General features: G+C 42.5%; 1 protein-coding gene across 2 annotated transcripts in view; it reads left to right on the top strand.

Moving 5' to 3' along the window:
* klhdc10 (kelch domain containing 10) overlaps positions 1-22,708 on the top strand; it is a 52,649-nt gene that overhangs the window by 25,709 nt on the left and 4,232 nt on the right. For both annotated transcript variants that reach the window (XM_072241590.1, XM_072241591.1), the window contains 7 exons: positions 1,327-1,548; positions 8,081-8,235; positions 10,393-10,541; positions 15,346-15,430; positions 17,458-17,524; positions 19,134-19,181; positions 21,897-22,036. In XM_072241590.1, coding sequence (XP_072097691.1) covers positions 1,327-1,548; positions 8,081-8,235; positions 10,393-10,541; positions 15,346-15,430; positions 17,458-17,524; positions 19,134-19,181; positions 21,897-22,036 — 866 coding nt within the window. The remainder of the gene's footprint in view (positions 1-1,326; positions 1,549-8,080; positions 8,236-10,392; positions 10,542-15,345; positions 15,431-17,457; positions 17,525-19,133; positions 19,182-21,896; positions 22,037-22,708) is intronic.

The raw sequence follows: 22,708 nt of genomic DNA on the forward strand, positions 1-22,708 counted from the left end.
AGGCTAATGGGTCAATCTTTCTGAGTGCTAGCAAACTTTGTATGGCATTACTCAGAAATTAGCATGCAGCTTTCAGGGAACAATACAATGAATATGCATTGTATTAATCTTAATGACATGAGTTGTTTTAATGAGTCATTTGTGTCGTTGTTTTCCTTGATTACTTAGTAAGTCTATAACATATAGGAGCAGAATTGGGTCATTTGGCCCATCAAGTCTGCTCTGCCATTTCGTCATAGCCGATCCATTTCCCCTCTTAACACTATCTCCCGCCTACTCCCTGCATCACTTCATGTCCCGAATAATCAAGAATCTATCAGCCTCTTCCTTAAATATACCTGAAGATTTGGCCTCCACAGCCACCTGTGGCAATGAATTCCACAAATTCACCACTCTGTGCTAAGGAAATTAATAGCTAATTGTCTGGAGGCAAACCCTTGAGCGAATTAAAGTTTGGACTGATACTGATTTTTATTTTTTATTTAAATTCTTTTTTGCAACAATGACTTCAGAAAATATGTGCTGTCACTGTGAAAATTTATTGAGACGCTTGCTTGCTTTATTCTGTGAAGTGCAGCACAGAGGTTTGCTGGTTTGCACACAGATGTATGGCCTTTCTAAAGTAGGATTTGCATACATGTTGTATTTTAAGATGCGGTCGTTCATTTGGTATTGCTGTTCACTTTGAATTTTGGAGTGGATGCAAGAAGTGCTCTGGAGAATTGAGTAGCAAATCCAGGCTGTCACTTCGGTGTTGTATTAAGGAGTGCTGCCATCTTTCAAGCCTTCGATGGGTATAAAAGATCACATGGCTTTATTGGAAGAGTAAGTTATTGCTGGTATATATCATTGCTAGCATCGGTAAACACTGATTATTTGGTCATAAGCACATTGCTAGTATGAAATTTAGCAATTGGTTGCTACATTTTCTGTGTTACGGCATCCTTTTCATCACCCGCCCCCCCACCCCCAGCAGCTTCACCTTCACTTTCCAGGGTAGTGCTAGTACTAGTGATGCAACATTTTTTCTATCTGTCTATAGCCCCCACTGTTCATAGTTGAAACTAACATACCTGTATACCTTTTAGATTTTATGTTGTATTTGCTTTGCAGGAAATGAGCTTGAAAATGAGGCAACCAAATGAAAATTGTGTGATCACTTTGAGCCCCTCTAAGATTGTGAAAGACATAGCATTTTTTTAAAGATGCTTACATTTTTGAAAGTTGTGTAATGTTTCTATGATTTACATGAGCAGATCTTGCCAAGATGGCTAAAATTTTATTTTTCCTTATTCATCTTCTGCTCCCCCACCACCTTTCCACCAGGTCACGTAGCTCCACCTGCTCGAAGTGGGCACCGCTGTGTTGCAGATAATTCAAACCTTTATGTATTTGGAGGCTACAACCCAGACTATGAAGAGTCTGGCGGTCCTGAGAATGAAGCCTACCCACTTTTCCGTGAACTCTGGCGATATAATTTTGCCTCTGGTACTTGGCAGCAAGTTGGTACAGAAGGATTCATGCCCAGGGAGCTTGCATCGATGTCAGGTACTGAATGCAAATTCACTCAATCATTCAAGCTGCTTTCAAACACAGTTAGGGATCTGCAACTTTTGGATATTACCTATTTGACTTGCTCCTGGAAGAAATGCACAGCATTAAACTCTTGGATTTGTCTTTCCAAAGAACACTTTAATTAGAAAAATGTTAGACATGAGAGGTATTGCAGAAATTAGAAATCTAGTGCAATACATACAAAATGCTGGAGGAACTCATCAGGTCAGGCAGCATCTGTGGATGGGAATAAACAATTAACGTTTCAGGTCGGGACCCTTCTTCAGGACCGGAAAGGAAGGAGCAATGAGTCAGAGTAAGAAGCTGCGGGAGGGGAGGAAGAAGTACAAGGTGATAGGTGAAACCGGTGGTGGTGGTGAAGTAAAGAGCTGGGAAGTCGATTGGTGAAAGAGATAACGGGCTGGAGAAGGGTGAATCTGATGGGAGACGACCAGAAGACCATGGAAGGAAGGGAAGAGGGAGGAGCACCAGAGACAGGCGATGGGCAGGTATGAAGAGAAGGTGTGAGAGCGAAACAAGAATGGGGAATGGTGAAGGAGAAGTTGGGGGGGGGGGGGCAATTACGAGAAGCTTAAGAAATCAATGTTCATGTCATCAGGTTGGAGGCTACCATAAAATAAAATTACTTGGGTTTAATAAAGAGATCTTTGCATGTCAAACTAATATGCTATCAAGTTGGATAAAAATGTTTATAGCTTCTGGATTAGTTGTACAAGCTTGCCATTGTGATTTATGGAAAAGTGATAATTCCATGCATGTTTGCGCAATACCAAAGAGGTTACAATTTAGGATTTGTTTGCTGTTGTCTGGCATGTCTTTGCCATCCATTGAGCATTTATATCTTTGCTTATGAAATGTGGAGTGCAGGAGCCGTGACCCTCATGTCCCGCCTCTGGCAGGCTCTTTAAGTAGCTTCAGTGTGGAATTTCCTGTCACTGGAACTGATACCCTTCAATGGCAGCTAAATGACTTGACGCATTTGAAGTGAGACTAAATAGCTATATGGGAGAAAACAGTGGAAGGTTACTTGGATGAAAACGATGTAAAGTTGCTTAGGTTCAGCCTAAACACTACAGTCTACAGTATGACTTCCCATAACTGCCTTGGCTTTGTATGTCTTGTCTCCAAAGACAGAAGGCCACACCTCCCCCACACCTTCACTTCTCAATCTTTCGACTGCCAACTCTTCTACTCCTTTTCCCCCTTTATAGAGGACAATAAATGGACTAAAAGATTTGAAGAGCTAGCAGTCTTGAAATGCCAACCTTTCTAGTTGTCATCAGCCTGTTTCATACTTTCTCCACAAGTGCTGCTTGTTTCCAGCAGTTTTCCCTTTTGATTAAAGTAGGAAAGAATGGGCTGAATGGTCTTTTTGAACACTGCTATGTGTGAGATACAAGTAGTGGTGTTATTTAGTAAAATAAAATGACTTGGATTTAATGAACAGATCTTTGCAGGTCAAACTTCTATGCTGTATTCAAATTTGCAGTTGTGGAATTAAAAACATCAGCAGGACGAGGATGGGCTCAAGAAATTGAGAATCTTAAGCTGTGCTCAAAGTTTCAGTAATTTCTGTAGTACACCAACAATGAGGAAAACCTCTATAGACTGCAGAACATAAAATTTGAATCCTATTGCATGACATTTTAATTACTGCTGATATCTCAGGAAAACAATTTGTCTTGTTGACAATAGGCAAGACAATTTGCCTATTTTCTTGTTTATTATTATTTATTCTACTGTCCTGCACTGTTTTGTGCACTTTATGTAGTCCTGTGTAGGTCTGTAGTCTAGTATAGTTTTGTGTTGTTTCATGTAGCACCATGGTCCTGGAGGAACGTTGTTTTGTTTTTACTGTGTACTGTACCAGCAGTTTATGGTCGAAATAACAATAAAAAGCGACTTGACTTCTGCTCACCGTTTTTTGTGTCAGTGTTGAAGATTGGAAGTAAATACCTTGAGTGTAGATTCATTGGCAAAGAGTGTTAGACATTGAATAGCCAATGATAGTTTGTAAAAGGCATAAAAAGATTGGGAAGTGAGAGGGGTAGGGTTGCTCGTCTTTGGAGATAAAATTTTATGGATTCAGGAGCAAAGGCAGTTGTGTTTAGGCTGCAATAGAACAACCTTGCAACATCCTTGTCTAACTCTGTGCAGGTAACCTTTCATTGTTTTCTCCCACAGTTATTTAGTCTCATTGCAAATGCACCTGTGCTACCTGCCTGTGATATTGGGCCGTTTACATTCCATTTTCTAAATATATTTGATTTTTAGTGGCAATATATTGACGGCTGTTAATTTTGCTTCTTCCGCAAGTGGAAATGTAGTGCCCTCTTAATTAAAATTCTTAAATATTTAAAAGGTTGCTATTTAGAGGAGATGTGCTCAGGGATTTGATTGTTGCAAAGTTATACATTTGCATTTCTGCTGTCCTTGTAAATTATTTTTCTATCCACTTTTACTGTCTCCAAATCATAAATACGAGATCCTGCAGATGCTGGAAATCTTTCAGTAATTACTCCCCTCCCCTCTCCTCTCCTTTCCCCATTTTGAATACTCTCTCACCCCTTCTCCTTACCTGCTCATCACCTCCCTCTGATTACCTGTGTCCTTTTTTTTCCCATTAGATTCCTTTATCAGCCCTGTACCTCTTCCACCTATTCCCTCCCAGCTTCTTGCTTCATCCCCTCCCCCCCCCTCACCTGGGCTCGCCTATCAGCTTCCAACTTGTATTTCTCCCTTTCTGTCAACCACCTTATTCTGGCTTCTGTCCCCTTCCTTTCCAGTCCTGATGATGACTTTTTATTCCCCTCCATAGATGCTGCCTGACTTGCGCAGTTCCACTTGCATTTTGTGTGTTGCTCTGTCTGATGTCTCCAAATATCCTGTTATAATGTGACAACCAAAACACTGCCTGCTACTTCAAAGGAGGTCCAAGCAAAGCTTGACTATTAGTTTCATGGACTTTTTTTTAATATTCCAGTCTTTCTTTGTAGAACTGAATTCCTAAGAGCTTAAGACATGGGAGCAGAATTAGGCCATTTGGCCCATCAAGTCTACTCTGCCTTTCCATCACGGCTGATTTATTATCCCTCTCAACCCCATTTTCCTGCCTTCATCCCATAACCTTCACCCTGATTAATCAAGAACCTATTAACCTTAAATATATCAAGTGACTTGGCCTGCATAGCCATCTGTGGCAATGAATTCCGCAGATTCACCACCCTCTGGCTAAAGAAAGTTGTCCTCATCTTTTTTCTGAGTGGATGTCCTTCTATTCTGAGGCTGTGCCCTCTAGTCCAAGATTCCCCCCCACTTTTGGAAACCATCTGGATTTTTCAATATTTGATAGGCTTCAGTGAGATCCTCCCTTTTCTTCTAAGCTCCAGCAGCTGCAGTCCCAGAGCCATCAAACACTCCTTGTATGTTAACCCTTTCATTCCTGGGATCATTCTTGTGAACTTCCTCTGGACCCTCTCTAATGCCAGCACATCCTTTCTTTGATAAGGGGCCCAAAACTGTTCATAATACACCAAATGCTGTCTGATCAAGCCTCAGCAATGAGGCCTTATAAAGCCTCAGCAATACATCCTTGCTATATATATTCTATATATTCTATTCCTCTCAAAATGAATGCTAACATTGCATTTGTCTTCCTTGCCACCAACTCAACCTGCAGGTTACATTTTAGGGAATCCTGCATGAGGACTACCAAGCCCCTTTGCGCTTTTAATTTTCTCCACAATTAGAAAATAGTCCACACCTTTTATTCTTTCTACCAAAGGCATGACATTGCACTTACCTACACTATATTCCATATACCACTTCTCTACCCATTCCCCTAATCTAAGTCCTTCTGCAGACACCCTGCTTCCTCAACACTACTTGCCCCTCCACCTGCAAACTTGGACACAAACGCATCAATTCCTTCATCCAAATCATTGACATAGAACGTGAAAAGAAGTGGTCCCAACACCGACTCCTACAGCACACCACTAGTCACTGGCAGCCAACCAGAAAAGGGCCCCTTATTACGACTCTTTGCGTCCTGCCAGTCAGCCAATCTTCTATCCATACTAGTATCTTTCCTGTAATACCATGGGCTCTTGTTAAGCAGCTTCAAGTATGGCACTTTGTCAAAGGCCTTTTGAAAATCCAAATCAACATCGACTGACTGTCCTTTGTCTATCCTACCTGTTATTTCTTCAAAGAATTTCAACAGATTTGTCAGGCAAGATTCCCCCTTAGGAAACAATGCTGACTGTGGCTGATTTTTGTCATTTGCCTCCAAGTACCCTAAAACCTTATCCTTAATACTGTAATGGACTCCAACATCTTTCCAACCACTGAAATCAGATTAACTGGTCTATAATTTCCTTTCTTCTGCCTCCCTGTTTTCCAAAAGAGTGGAGAGACATTTGCAATTTTCCAGTCTTCCGGAACCATTCCAGAATCCAGAGATTCTTGAAAGATCATTACTAATGCCTCCTCAATCTCTTCAGCTACTTTTAGAACCCTAGTCCAAGTGACTTATCTACCTTCAGACCTGTCAGCTTCCCAAGCACCTTCTCCTTAGTAATAGCAACAGCACTCACTTCTGCCCCCTGACATTCTTTAATATCTGGCATTCTGCTAGTGTCTTCCACAGTGAAGACTGACACAAAATACTTAAGTTTATATGCCATTTCTTTGTCTCTCATTGCTACATCTCTCGTATTATTTTCCAGTCGTGTGATATCCACTTTCATCTGCCTTTTATTCTTTATATGTCTGAATTTTTTTTTGGTATCTTCTTTTATTGGCTAACTTGCCTTCAATTTTCATCTTTTCTCTCTTTATGGCTTCTTTGTTACTTTCCGTTGGCTTTTAAAAGCTTCCCAATCCTCTTCCTTCCCACTAATTTTTGCTGTATTATATACCCTTTTGCTTTTATGCTGTCTTCCCTTGTCAGCCAAGGATGCCTCATCCTTCCTTTAGAATACTTCTTCATCTTTATCTTTTTGTGCCTTCCAATTTGCTCCAGGAACTCCAATCTTTGCCATCATCCCTGCTAGTGTGCCCTTCCAATCAACTTTGGCAAGCTCCTCTCTCATGTCTCTGTAATTCCTTTTATTCCAGTATAATACTATTACAACTGAATTTTAGCTTCTCCTCCTTAAACTGTAGGCTAATTCTATTATATTATGGTCACCGGCTCCTGAGGTTTCCTTTACCTTAAGCACCCTAATCAAATCTGGGTCATTATACAAACACCCAATCCAACCCAGATCCAATTCTTCTGCTTGGTTTGCTTCCTCCCCCCCCCCCCACTTACTGTTCTGTTTTGAGTTTAATGATGTTTGTATTTGTACACTCATTACTTGGCTTCTGACAAATTTATTTTTTCCAAATTGCAATCTCTTGTTTGTCCTTTTTTTTTTGTGGCAACTATTCCATGCAATTCAGTGTTTGACCTGTTGTATCTAATTCATTAATATATGATCTTGACATTCATCCCTGTTTTCTTTGTTATTTTCAATAGATGTTTCATCCTTGCAGTCAAGCTGTTATTCAGTCTGTTTCTTGTCCTCTCTGAGTATATACTGTACACTCGGTGGCTGCTTTATTAGATACATGAGTGGAGCCCAGTGGGCTCTTCTGCTGTAGCTCATCTGCTTCAAGTTTTGACATGTTGCGCATTCAGAGGTACTTTTCTGGACACCACTGCTGTAACATATGGTTATCTGAGTTACTGTTGCCTTCCTGTCAGCCTGACCCAATCTGGCTGTTTTCCTGTGACCTCTCTCATTAACAAGGAGTTTTTGCCCACAGAACTGCCACTCTCTGGATTTTTTTTGTTTTTCGCACCATTTTCTGTAAACTCTACAGACTGTTGTGTGTGCGAGTCCCAGGAGATCAGCAGTTTCTATTAAAACCACCTGGTCCGGCACCAACAATCATTCCATGATCAAAGTCACTTAGATCACACTACTTCCCTATTCTGAACAACAACTGACCCTGTGTGCTTTTATGCATCGAGTTGCTGCCACATGATTGTCTGAGTAAATGTTTGCATTAATGAGCAGGTGTACGTAATAAAGTTGTGACTGAGTGTTTATTATTGTATAAACAATACCATGGGGTATGATAACCCAGTAATCTCATTGTTTCTAAACTGTGAGCAGGAAAAAGATAGAAACAATGTGATCTGAGTGAGTGCAGTTTCTTGCTGCACATTGTGCATGTGAAGTGGTAGTTTTGAAAGTTTCAATAATGCCTATCCTGATGAGAGAGGTTAGCATAGTTGGTTATCCCTGATATATGAATGCTTCAAAACAAGTATATCTTTCTTTTCTATCTGATCAGCAGGCTTTCTATTACTTTTTTTTAATGGGTTAGGTACAGATCGCCTTTGAGTAGGCTCTCTGTTGGTAGTTACAGAATAAGGGTTTCATAAATTTGCAAAGTCATGTCCAGTTTTTGATGAATACTAAAATTAGCAATGTTTATATTGTATTTGTTACAGTTGTTTTACATGGTAATAATCTGTTGGTGTTTGGAGGCACTGGCGTCCCCTTTGGCGAGAGCAGTGGGAATGATGTACATGTGTGCAACATTAACTACAAACGATGGGCACTGCTTAACTGTCGAGGGGAGAAACCCAATCCCATCTATGGGCAGGTCAGTGATCCTCTGCCATTGAATGAGCATTGACACAATAAGCATTCATTCTTTCCTCTCACTTTTCAAAAGGGATCCTCCCTCATCAGTTAAAAGGGGTTTCCTTTCTCACTCTGTCTAAGAAACTTGCATCTTGTCCTCATTGCCACTCATAATCTTAGGGTTTTAATCAATAGTTTGGCCTCAGATGAATAAAGAAGATTTTCTTATCACCATATTTTATAACCATACAAATTATGGTGCTTTCTCTTTCCTCTAACTTATTCAAAATTTGGTGTCTAGAGTGTACAGTGAATAATACTGCTGAGTTTTACCTAGTCTAAATGTGACAGCCAGGCTTTTAATTCCCCACAGTGAAATACAGCCAGAATTACTGAGGATTTTAGAAGCATAACCTGTTATGTGTGTGATTTTTTTTATGCTGTGCTCATCAAATAACTGCTTTGAACAGACTACTTTATCCTTTTTTGATTTGCTGTTTTCCAAACACTTGTTCATTAAATCCTCTATCCATCTAGCTTGGCTCCCATTAAAGTAGGCAGAAAGCCAGTCTCTGGTTGCACACATAACCATCCCCAGCATCATCGTATTGTTTAGTTGGTATGCTACATCCCACCATACCACAGAGTCTAGTTAGGTGCTCTCATCGTTACTAATAGAGGAAAATTTTTATCTCTCGTCTGCTTACCAGTACTACCTGGAATTTGGGGATGGGACTATGGTGGGAGAGAACTACTGTTCCAGTGCCTAGGCCCTGTGATAGATTCCATTGTTTATGGACTTGAAAATTTGTAATGGAAATCTGAAAATGAAACTAAATTGTAATTTTTTTACATGAGCTCTGAGCTATGTCAGCATAGGGCAGTGTAGCAGTTAGTGTGATGCTATTATAGCTCGGGGCATTTCAGTGCCGTCTGTAAGGAGGGTGTATGTTCTCCCCATGACCAAGTGGGTTTTCTCCCACAATGTAACGACAAGCTGGTTAGTAGGTTAATTGGTGATTGTAAATTGACCTGTGATTAGGCTGGGGTTAAATAGATGGTCAAGTGGATCTTCTCCCATAATGTAAAGACAAGCTGGTTAGTAGGTTAATTGGTGATTGTAAATTGACCTGTGATTAGGCTGGGGTGAAATAGGTGGGCTGTTGGACAGTGCAGCTCATTGGATGGGAAAGGCCTGTTCCACACTGTATCTCTAAATGAATAAAAATAACTACTCCAGTCCCATTACTTTTCTAATGGTCCTGCCCAGCCTAAGGTCTGCGATGATATGGAGGCCAGCTAGTATTAGTAGCAATTTACTGTGCATGAGAGCTCTGAAGTGGACGTGATTTGCATTTAATGTGCATGCTCTTTCTCTTCCTCACCATTTCCAGCACCCTGCTTTAATTATAGAAGTTGGCCAAACATTTGGAGCAGTTCTTTGTTCTTTATCAAAGAAAAAGTCTATCATTTCACTATCAAGTGATTTGTCAGATTTCAGAGTAAGGAAGTTGATGTGTGGTATTCTGTCTGTCTTAATGTCTGCTATTCAGTGATGCAGATCGGAATGTATCAGTGAGAGGAAAAAAAAATTTAAAAAGAACATGTCGAAAACTTGTGGCACAGAACAATACAAGTCTACCTGATCTCCTCTGCAGTAGGGCATTTACTTGCCAACTCGTCTTGGGAGCTGCTTCACAGAGCAGCTCTTGGCATTCTGATTTACACTTTACCCATCAATGCTTGCAGTATGCATGTACTTCCACATACAGAGCAGAACAGGCCCTCCTGGCCACTGCCCAGCAACCCTAGTTACAGGATCATTTACAATGAGCAATTAACCTATTAAGCGGCTTGTCTTTGGAATGTGGGAGGAACCCAGAGAACCCAGCGGAAACCCATGCGCTGACGGGAAGAACGTACTAACTTTCTAATGGATGACGCCAGAACTCTGATGCCTCACGCTGTAATAGTGTCACGCTTACCACTGTGCTGCCAGAGTGCCCTAAGATTGTTAACAGGCAGCTTGTGCAGACTGCCAGTTTTGTTTAATTCAAATAGAGAAGTACAAAATATCACGACTTTGAGACTGGTTAGCTAGAGCTGTAAGATGTCCATAAAACCGTTTGGAGAATTGTCTTAGCTGTTCACCTTTCTCTTTGCTCTTAATTTACAGGCAATGGTGATCATAAATGGTTACTTGTATATATTTGGTGGAACAACTGGTTATGTTTACAACACAGACTTGCACCGATTAGACCTTAGAGCCCGAGAATGGATACAACTAAAACCACATAACCCTCCTAGTGACTTACCAGAAGAAAGGTGAGCAACTGTGGAACATTTTCTAGTCAAGATCCTGTAACTCCCAAGACTTCTGATGTTGTTGGGTTTGAGTACAATTATAATCATTTTGGTTATCTCTCTTTAAAGAGAGGACGATGAATTAACAAATATGGTTAAATTAGTTTATTATTCTCGTGTTCTGAGGTACAGTGCAAAATTGTCTTGCATACAATTCATTACAACAGTGTACTGGAGTAATACAAGGTAAGGCACTAGATTGCAGAAATAAAATGTTAGAGAAATTCTAATATAGGTAGACAAATGATAGCTATGTTCATAATGAGGTAGGTTTTAAGGTAAAAAGTCGATCTTATCGTACTAGGCACTATTTAGAACTGTCCTTGAGCCTGTGGTCTGTGCTTTCAGACTTTTGTATCTTTTGCCTGATGGGAGGGGTGGGGGGGAAGAAAGACTGTCTGGGATGGGTGGGGTCTTTGATAAGTTGGTGGCTTTACTGAGCAGTGAGAAGTCAGTGGCAGTCAGTGGAAGGGAGAATGGTTTCTGTGACATACTGAAATGTGTCCACAACTCTCTGCAGTTTCTTGTGGTCATGGGCAAAGGAGTTGCCATACCAAGTTGTGATGCATCATTGCATGAGTTTAGTTATTAGATGATGGTGACATCAATCAGGAGTGACCTATTAGGGTGTAAATGCCCTCCTGCCTGATTTTTGTGCTTACAGCAGAGTTCTTTCATGATTTGATTTGCAATCCACAATGAAGTATCTATCTGGTAGTTTGCACGTGACAAATGATTTTCAGAGTGAGATAAGAGTACACACTAAACTATATATGAATGAGGAGTCTTCTATATTTAAAAAAAACAATAAATTGAGTCTAACATTTCATACTTGCTACTTTATTAAATAGAATAGATGCTGCTTATTCATTTTAATTTTATTTCACATTCTTTCAACCTTGTGCTTGTGCCCTGCCCCGTACAAGTTTGCTAAGAGGCCTTGAGTGTACTGATGTGAATAATTCTGCACCAGGTAGGTGCTGGTCTGATAGTCCCTTTTTGGTTAGGACATAGAACACTACAGGCCTTTTTGCCCCACGATGTTGCGTCAACCTTTTAACCTGCTCCAAGATCAATTTAACCCTTTTATTACCATATTTAACTTAACACTTACCCGTTTAAAAAAAAATCCACAGATTCCAGACTGCAGGCGATCCAGTGAGTGAGTGTAGCTGCTGGAAGCTTCCTCTCCATTGTTTTAGCAAGTTAGGCTGTTGGGCTGGACCTGAAGTAAAGCTGAAATGTAGGGCCCTATAGCCCATGCTCCTTACAAGCTTCCTGACAAGTGTGGATCTTAGGGAAAATAAAATTGAAGACTTCAGACTAAGATTACAGAAACAGAGGGATCAGGGACTGTTGTGTACTCTGCACATAGAGACGTGACTCACCCCAGCATTCCAGCCCGAAGGCTTCATCATCTTCCACATCATGGATTGGACCGTGATGCCAGGTAAAGGCAGAGATGGCAGTGTCTACTTCATGATTAACTCATTGTGGTGGTTCTGTCTCAGGCCTGCTTCCCTAACCTGGAACATCTGGTCGTCAAGTCTCGTTTGTTCTATCTGCTGAGTGAGTTTTCTGCCATCATCCTGGTTGCGTTGAACAGCCACCCCCAGCTGATGTTACGCTGGCTGTAGAGGAGCTGGGTACCATAATCAACATTACCAAGACAGCACACCTTGATGCTTCCTGAACATTGTGGGGGACTTCAACCAGGCCAGCTTGAAAAAGTCTTAACAAGTCACCTTGTGGAACCAGAGAAGCTAACACTTGATTACTATTACACCATTGTCAACAACAGCTACTGTGCCATCCTATGCCCGCTCTTTGCCTGTTTGCCAGGAGTGTGCCAGAGACTGAGGACCACACACTAGTGGTGAGGACCATTAAGAATGTGGTCAAGGAATGTGGAGGGGCACTTACGGGCCTCCTGTGAATTGGTAGACTGGACCATATTCAGGGATTGATCTTCAGATCTGAATAAATATGGCACAGTCATCACCATTTTATCAAGATCTACAGGATGATTATCTGCCTTCAGTAACATACTGGATGTGCCCAAACCAGAAGCCGCGGATGAACAAGGAGATTCACAGCCTGCTGAGGTGCTCAAGACCAATGATCCAGAACTCTGGAAGTCCAGTTATGATTTACAGAAGACCATCACTGGCGCGCAGAGGCAATTCTATATGAAGTTAGAGAGAGGGTTTATATGCTGTTACTTCCTGTAAGGTGAAACCTAGCAGCATATATAGCTGTGATGCTTCACTCCCTGATCTCAACATCATTTATCATACTTTGAAAGGGAGAATAAAACTATATCAGTGCAAATCCTCTTGGTATCAGGTTACCCTATCATCTGTCTTGGAGGCTGACGTCAGAGGGTGAACCCTCGCAAGGCATTGGACCCTGATGGTGTACCTTGCAGGGTACTGAAAACCTATGCCAACCTATGGCTGGAACGTTCAAGGACATCTTCAATCTCTCACTACTACAGCTGACAGATCCCACTTGCTTCAAAAGGCCATCAATCATACCAGTGCCCAAGTAGAACAGGAAGAGCTGCCTCAGCTACTGTGTTGAAGAGCTTTGAGAGGTTGGTCATGGCTGTAATTAACTTGTGGCTGAACAAGGTCCTGGACCCACTGTAATGTGGGTACCACCGCAACAGGTTTACAGTGCTTACATTCTCACTGGCTTTCCATTCATTCTTGGACCACTGGGACAACAGGAAAGCTACGCCGGGCTGCTGTTTATTGATTACAGAGCATTCAATACCAACATCCCCTCAATACTAATCAGCAAGCCTCTGTACCTTCCTCTGCAACTGGGACCTTGACTTCTTCATTGGGAGACCACAGTCGGTGCAGATCACTGATAATATCTCCTCGGGCATACCATATCTCAAGGATATGTGCTTCGCTTACTGCTCTACTCTCTCTACACTCCTGACAGCTCAAGAACCATCTATAAATTTGCTGATGACACCACTGTCGTTGGCAGAATCTCAGATGGCAATGAAGCGTACAGGAGTGAGAGAGATCTGTTGGTTGAGTGGTGTGACAACAACTTTGCACTCCAAATCAATAAGACTAAGAATTGATTGTGGACTTCAGGAAGGGGAAGTCAGAAGAACAGACACAAGTTCTCATTGAGGGGTCAGCAGTAGAGAAGGGTTGAGCACCTTCAAGTTCCTGGGCATCAACATCGCAGAGGATCCATTCTGGGCCCAACATATTGATGCAATCATGAAGAAAGTGCGGCAGGAGCTATACTTTATTCAGAGTTAGAGAAAATTTGGTACATCTACAAAGACTCTAGCAAATTTCCACAGATGTACTGTGGAGAGCATTCTGACTGGTTACACTACTGTTTGGTATTATGGAAGCTCCAATGTACAAGAACAAAAGAGGCTGCAGAGGGTTGTAATCTCCGCCAGCTCCCTCACAGGCATGACTCTCCCCACCATGCAGGACATCTCCAAAAGGCAATGCCCACAGAAGGCTGCATCCATCATGAAGGATCCTCACCATCTCGAACAAACCTCTTCTCATTACTACCATCAGGGAGGAGGTACAGGAGCCTGAAAACCCACACTCTGCTATCAGATTTCTGAGTAGTCCATGAACATTAACCCTCTATTTTTGCACTACTTGCTTATTTTATTTTTATTGAAACTTGTGATTTTTTTTTTGTCTTGCACTGTATTGCTGCCATAAAACAATAAATGTCACAACAGGTATCGGTGATAATAAACTAGATTCTGATTCTAGTTCTGTAGTGCCATTAGGAACCATTGACATATCAAGAATGCTTGGGTAAGCTTCAAACTGAGAACTCGGCAATCACTTACTCCTTTTTGTACCTTCAACCTTGCTGTAGTGGTTGTATTCTCTTGTTCTCTGATCCTAATCTCGAGAGGATGAAACCAGTTCCCCTATTTGTACCACAGATCCAGAGGGATCAGAAAATACTGTGGATCTGGCTAAAGATTTGCATTCTTTTATTTGACTCAGCCACTCACTAGTATTATTTGTTACTCCACTGTACAAGCTCTGGGAATGCAAGCCATTCTTGAAGCTTGCAGATGACAGCAAATTTGGAAATGTAACAGACTTTGGTAGGACATTGACAGGTTGTGAAATAGATTGGCACATGGCAAATAAAGTTTAGTGTTGGGAAGTTTAAATAGGTGCAAAAATAGATCCAGAAGCATACAGTATGACTCTGTGGCAGAACATGTTTATAAAGCAAAAAGGATCCTTGCGTTTTACTATTGAAGAGAAAGCAAGGAAGTCACGTTGAGCCTTTGGCATTTTGTTCACTTCAAGGCACCAGATTTTAAGAAAGACCTGGATGATGCTGTAGAGATCCACTAGCAATGAACAACTAGTTATCTGGAGAGACTTCAAGAGCACAAGTTGTTTCTCCTTGTGTCTTCATCTGAAAGCACACAACTCCAAGAGTGCAGCACTCCCTGGATGTGTTAGATTGGATATGTGTTCCTGTCTTAAGGCAAGTGACCCAATCAGAAAGAAGATTTGAGATGGTTGAGGAGACAAAGCATAAAGTAATGTTCCTAGGAATTGAAGGAGGAAGGGCAGGACCTTGAGTGTTGACTGAGAGTGTGGATGAAAGGACAGTCACCAGAGTTTAATGGAAGAAGATGCAAAAGTCTTTTGGAGATAGGAAAGTAAATTAGGAATGTTTCAAGGCCTTGGAAGTGCAGCCAAATAAATATGTTTGGAACAATTTATGTTTTCAGGTACCGACATGAAATTGCACACGATGGACAGAGGATATATATCCTGGGTGGTGGAACATCATGGACAACTTATCCACTAAATAAGGTAGGAGATATCGGCCATAAGTCAGTCCTGGGTGGTGTTGGGGTGTGTTAAGTTGAGTATGGAAGCAGATGGGGGAAAAGAAATTGTAGGGTTACAAAAAAAGATTGTTCTCACTAGCTATTTTGTTGTAATAAATATATACATTTTGCAGAGAATGTTGTCTGATAGGTCTAGCTAGGTGTATTGATCACTATTCAAAAGTAAATGGTGGGGATTAGGATGTATAGGGGAAGTTCCACTTGAATCATTCCAGGATCAATATTAAACTAATAACAAAATCTGGAACTGAATCCCCCATGCCAGAATCGGGCAGCAGTGGGGTGATGCTTATATCATTCCAGAGGCTAGAGTTAGGCTGGAAGAAATGCCAAATGAATACCTGGGAATCAGTAATTAGACCTGGGAATCAGTAATTAGATGCATCACACACAAAATGCTCGTGGAACGCAGCAGGCTAGGCAGCATCTCTAGGAAGAGGTACAGTCGACGTTTCGGTCTGAGACCCTTCATCAGGACTAACTGAAAGAAGAGAGAATAAGAGATTTGAAAGTGGGAGGGGGAGGGGGAGATCCAAAATGATAGGAGAAGACAGGAGGGGGAGGGATGGAGCCAAGAGCTGGAAAGTTGATTGGGAAAAGGGATACAAGGGCTGGAGAAGGGAGAGGATCATGGAATGGGAGACCTAGGGAGAAAGAAAGGGGGAGGGGAGCCCAGAGGAAGATGGAGAGCAGGCAAGGAGTTATAGTGAGAGGGACAGAGGGAGAAAAAAGAGAGGGATAAAAAGGGAAAAAAATAATAATAAATAAATAAGGGATGGGGTAAGCAGGGGAGGAGGGGCATTAACGGAAGTTAGAGAAATCAATGTTCATGCCATCAGGTTGGAGGCTACCCAGATGGAATATAAGGTGTTGTTCCTCCAACCTGAGTGTGGCTTCATCTTGACAGTAGAGGAGGCCGTGGATAGACATATCAGAATGGGAATGGGACGTTGAATTAAAATGTGTGGCCACTGGGAGACCCTGCTTTCTCTGGCGGACAGAGCGTAGGTGTTCAGTGAAACTGTCTCCCAGCCTGCATCGGGTCTCGCCAATATATAGGAGACTGCATCGAGAGTACCGGCCGCCGCCTATCACCCCAGCCGACTCACAGGTGAAGTATCGCATCACCTGGAAGGACTGTCTGGGGCCCTGAATGGTGGTGAGGGAGGAAGTGTAAGGGCATGTGTAGCACTTGCTCTGCTTACAAGGATAAGTGCCGGAAGGGAGATTGGTGGGGACAAATGGACAAGGGAGTCGTGTAGGGAGTGATCCCTGCGGAAAGCAGAAGGCTGGGGTAGGAAAGATGTGCTTAGTGGTGGGATCCCATTGGAGGTGGCGGAAGTTACGGAGAATAATATGATGGACCCGGAGGCTGGTGGGGTGGTAGGTGAGGACAAGGGGAACCCTATCCCTAGTGGGGTGGCGGGAGAATGGGGTGAGAGCAGATGTGCGTGAAATGGGAGAGATGGGTTTGAGAGCAGAGTTGATGGTGGAGGAAGGGAAGCCCCTTTCTTTAAAAAAGGAAGACGTCTCCTTTGTCCTGGAATGAAAAGCCTCATCCTGAGAGCAGATGCGGCGGAGATGGAGGAATTGCGAGAAGGGGATAGCATTAGATGCATGTTGTGACTTGTCTTTGTGGTTCTGTGGATCACTGTGTTTTCATAAGTTTTAGAACTATCACAAACAAAATCAAATACTAACAGATGAGAAAGTAGAAACAACAATCAGAAGTCACCCAATGAGCATGGAAATCGGATATGTATATGGCGATAGATGTAGAATACAGGATAAAATTGCTTTTCAGAGTGAATAGCAGGAGAGTTCAGTGCACTTGGATGCTAGGCTGCCAGAATTTGCTGAAAGAGCTCAATGGATCAAATAATCTTCTTGGTATACAGAAACCTGGTATTGGAACTGACAGAACCTATGCTAGATTAAGTAGCTGTGAGGAGAGATGCTTCTAAGACTGTCTGCTTATTTGACTTTCAGATACATGCCTATAACTTGGAAACTAATACATGGGAGGAGATACAAACAAAACCACAGGAGCGAACAGGCAAGTTTGGAATCTACTGTAAATAATTAGAAAAAAAGGATGAAGAACAGGAATAAAGCTGGTACACTTTTAAGGGCTTTTTAGGTTTGCTTTTTCAAGTTTTCTGTCCTTCTCCTGCTAATTTTCCACCACTCCCCACCTCTGACCCAAACATCCCATTCACTGTTTGGTTTTCAGTTGATACAGATGCTGAACACTGCCCAAGTGACACTATATCTCAAACTGTGTTGGAACACGGGCACAGTGAGAGGGTAAATTTGCTTATGGGATCAATTCCCTTTAAATGATCAGTTTAAAATGTGTTTGAAACCATATAGTAAGATCAGCTGCTTTAATTATTTACTGACATACATCACTGAGTAGGCCTCACGAGCCGCACCACCCAGCAATCCCCCAATTTAACCCAGCAGAATCACAGGACAATTTACAACGACCAATTAACCTACTCACCCATACATCTTTGGACTGTGGGAGGAAACCCATGTGGTCACAAGGAGAACATACAGGCAGTGGCAGGTATTGAACCCGGGTCACTGGTTCTGTAAAATATTGTGCACTACACTCCTGTGCCGACCCTTTAGTGCAAGTTACATATTTTCAAAAACAGACATTGAGCCACAGAGGCAGACATTAAGAGTAAAACCTAGAAGATTATTGAAAACGCCAACACAAGGAAATCTGCAGATGCTGGAATTTCAAGCAACACACATAAAAGTTGCTGGTGAACGCAGCAGGCCAGGCAGCATCTCTAGGAAGAGGTACAGTTGACATTTCGGGCCGAGACCCTTCGTCAGGACTAACTGAAAGAAGAGCTAGTAAGAGATTTGAAAGGGGGGGGGTGGGGAGATCCAAAATGATAGGAGAAGATAGGAGGAGGTGGGATGGAGCCAAGAGCTGGATAGGGTTCCCCTGGTCCTCACCTACCACCCCACCAGCCTCCAGGTCCAACATATAATTCTCCGTAACTTCCGCCACCTCCAACGGGATCCCACCACCAAGCACATCTTTCCCTCCCACCCCCCCCCCCCGCTTTCCGCAGGGATCGCTCCCTACGCGACTCCCTTGTCCATTCGTCCCCCCCCCCCATCCCTCCCCACCTATCGCCCTCCTGGCAGTTATCCTTGTAAGCGGAACAAGTGCTACACATGCCCTTACATTTCCTCCCTCACTACCACTCAGGGCCCCAGACAGTCCTTCCAGGTGAGGTGAGGCGACACTTCACCTGTGAGTCGGCTGGGGTGATATACTGTGGCCGGTGCTCCCGATGCGGTCTTCTATATATTGGCGAGACCCAGCGCAGACTGGGAGACCGTTTCGCTGAACACCTACGCTCTGTCCGCCAGAGAAAGCAGGATCTCCCAGTGGCCACACATTTTAATTCCACGTCCCGTTCCCATTCTGACATGTCTATCCACGGCCTCCTCTACTGTCAAAATGAAGCCACACTCAGGTTGGAGGAACAACACCTTATATTCCGTCTGGGTAGCCTCCAACCTGATGGCATGAACATTGACTTCTCTAACTTCCGTTAATGCCCCTCCTCTCCCTTGTACCCCATCCGTTACTTATTTATTATATATATGTAACCAGGTTTGTTTTTAAACTGTAGGTTTCCCGGCAGCTAGAAGATGTCATAGCTGTGTACAAATAGGACATGGTAAGTGGCAGCCTAGTATTTTCTCTCAATTCAACAATCCTCTCTCCATGTTTTCCAATGCTAGGTGTTTAGCTTAACTGGTCTGTAGCTCCTTGCTTTGTGTCTCACTCCTTTCCTGAATAACTGTTACATTTAAAACCTTCTGAGTTTTCAAAAGAAAGCTATTTTTTTGTGGCTTAGTCAACAGATCATGGGTTCAGATGTCTATTGTATTACTAAGGAAGTCCAATATTATCAGAGGTGCTAAGTTTCAGCTGGGAAGTCAAATTGAAACCTTGTCTGAACTTCAGTGGTGTAAAGAACTCCATTTGATAGTTAAGAAATGCAGGGATGATGTAAGAATTGAGGCCAACATTTGTTCTTGTCAGCATGACTAAAACACTGATCAGTTTATAGGAATGTGCTCTGTACATTGAACAGTACAGCAGAATTCAGGCCCTTTGGCTCACGATGTTGTGCTAACCTTCCAACTGAATCGGAGATCAAATCTAATCCTTCCACTCACATGACTCTCCATTTTTCTGTCATCCATGTGCTTATCTAAGAGTCTCTTAAATGTCCATAAGGTATCAGCATCTACCATCACCCTGGCAGTGTGTTCCACGCACTTACCATTCTCTGTCTATATTTCAAAAATAACTTCCTTTGATATTCCCCCCCCGCCGCCGCTGTCCACACTTTTCCTCCAGTCACCTTAAAATTATGCCTCCTCATATTAGTCATTGCTGCTCTGAGGGAGAAAAGTGCTGTATGTCCACCCTAACTATGCTTTTTATCAGCTTATACATCTTTATCAAGTCACCTTTCATCATCCTCCAATTCAAAGAGAAAAGCCCTACCTCACTCAATCTTTCGTCACGAGACTTGCTCTCTAATCCAAGCAGCATCCTGGAAAATCCCCTCTAAAGCTTCCACATTATTCCTATAATGAGATGACCAATAGCGCTACAACATTACCATGTGACTCTTGAACTTAATTCCCAACTGATGAAGGCCAACAATCCCTATGTCTTCTCACCACCGTATAAACTTGTGCAGCAACTTTGAGGGATCAATGGACCCTGCTATGAATTCTGTCATTAACCACCTTCAAGATAAACTTTCCAAAATGAGTCACTTCACGCTTCTTCAAATTGAACTCCATTGCCACTTCTCAGCTCATCTGTGTATCCTGTCAATGTCCCTTTGTAACCCTCGGCAATCTTCTACATTATCCACAGCTCTACCAACCTTCATGTCATATGCAAACTTATTAACCCACCTTCCCACTTCCTCATTTAAGTCATTTATAAAATTCACAAAGAGCATGGCTCCCAGAACAGATTCTTGTGGAACATTAGTCACAAACCCCTAGACAGAATGCACTCGATCTACTTCCACTTCTGCCTACTGTGGGCAAGTAAATTCTGAATGCATGCAGCCAAGTTTCCCCAAATCCCATGCCTCCTTACTTTCTGAATGAGCCTACCATGGGGAACCTTGTCGAACACCTTACTAAAATCCATATACACTACATCCACCGCTCTACCTTCATCAATTGGATTGTCACTACAGAGCCCTCACTATCCTTAATCAGGTTCGTGAGGCACGACCTGGCCCTCACAGAGCCTCCGCTGTCCCTAATCAGATGATACTTCTCCAAATGTTGAGATTGTGTCTCTGAGAATAGTTTGCCTACCACTCTAAAGCTCACTGGTCTATAATTTCCAGGATAATCCCTATGATTTTGAACAAAGGAGTAACATTTGCTACCCTCCAATCTTCTGGCACTACCCTTGTGGCCAGTGGGGATGCAAAATCATTACCCAAAAGTGCAGCAGTCTCTTCCCTCGCTTCCCATAGTAACCTGGAGTATATCCTGTCTGACTCCAGGAACTTGTCTATCCAAATTCAAAAGTTCCAACACCTCCTCTTCCTTAACGTTAACATGTTCCAGCGTATTAGCCTGTACCATGCTGACCTCAGATTCGTCAAGGTCCCTCTCACTGGTGAATAGTGAAGCAAAATATTCATTAAGGACCTCCCCTACCACCTCCTCCTCCAGGCAAGTTTCCTCTTTTATCCCTGATTGGTCCCACCCTCAATCCAATCATCATCCTGTTCTTCACATGGGTATAGAATGCCTTGGCAGTTTCCCTTAATCCTGCTCACCAAGGCCTTATCATGTCCTCTTCCAGCTTGCTGAGTTCTTCCCTGGTTGTCTGAAGATCCTATATGATTCCTGCTTCCTAAACCTTAACTATACTTCCTCCTTTCTCTTGACTCGATGTTCCACTTCTCATCAATTGTGGGTCCTCCCTCCTGCTATCCTTTCCCCGCCTCAGTGGGACAAAGCTATCTAGAACCTCATGCAAGTGCTCCCTGAATAGCCTCCACATTTGTTGTACACTTTCCTGTGAACATCTGTTCCCAATTTATGCTCCCATGTTCCTGCCTAATAGAATCATAGTTCACTCTTCCCAATTAAATACTTTCCCATTCTGTATGCTTCTGTCCCTGTCCAAGGCTTCCAGGTCTATGCTAAACGTCAGGGAGTGGTGGTCACTATCTGCAAAATGCTTGCCCACGGAGAGATTGGGAGCCACACTGCCTATAGTTGTGTTGTCTGAAGCTGAGTATTGACCTAGACATGTATAAAATTCAATTTTTCTTTCATGTTATTGGGTTATTGATTTGGCATTTAGTAGATGAGCTTAATTTGATCAATTTTTACAGATGTGTATGTCTGTGGTGGATATAATGGTGAGGTGATACTAGGGGACCTGTGGAAGCTCAGTTTACAAAATTTCCAATGGGTTAAACTGCCTGCAGAAATGCCTGAGCCAGCTTACTTTCACACTGCAGCAGTCACCCCGGTGAGTAAATAAGCTTTCATACCAACTGTATTACAGGTGGCATTACCTAGGCTTGAGTTGGGTTTAAACACCACCAACACCCATCCCTTCCACTATCCTGTGGGTGTCACTGATGTAAAATAGTAATTGGAACCTTATTTTGCCTGTTGAACATGGGTCATTGTAGTTGAGGTTCATTAACTTGTTAAGTTTAACCTTAAGATCTCATATTTTGCTTTGGAATGACTTGCACACCCACAGCTGCAGATAGCTACAAAATTAGGAGCCTGTGATGTGCAGGTGATCCTAATCAAATGCATTTTACTACAACAAAGACAAATTACTGGAATACTCGACAGGTGTAGATACCTCTGTAAAAAGAAAGTTAACATCTTAGCTTCCTACTATCATTCACTGCCGTTTGTAATACTGCACTAAGTTAAGAAACATTGAGGTCCATTTTCCCTCAATGACTTTAAATCCATTTTGCAAGAGGTCATTGTGAAAAATTCCAATGTCTGCATGAATTCTAGCATCATTCAGGCCATTTCCAAAAGTAACCATATTAACAATTACAGCACGGAAACAGGCCATCTCGGCCCTTCTAGTCCGTGCCAAGCTCTTACTCTCACCTAGTCCCACCGACCTGCACTCAGCCCATAACCCTCCATTCCTTTCCTGTCCATATAGCTG

Source organism: Mobula birostris, chromosome 23 (assembly GCF_030028105.1).
Source record: "Mobula birostris isolate sMobBir1 chromosome 23, sMobBir1.hap1, whole genome shotgun sequence".
Taxonomy (NCBI): Eukaryota; Metazoa; Chordata; class Chondrichthyes; order Myliobatiformes; family Myliobatidae; genus Mobula; species Mobula birostris.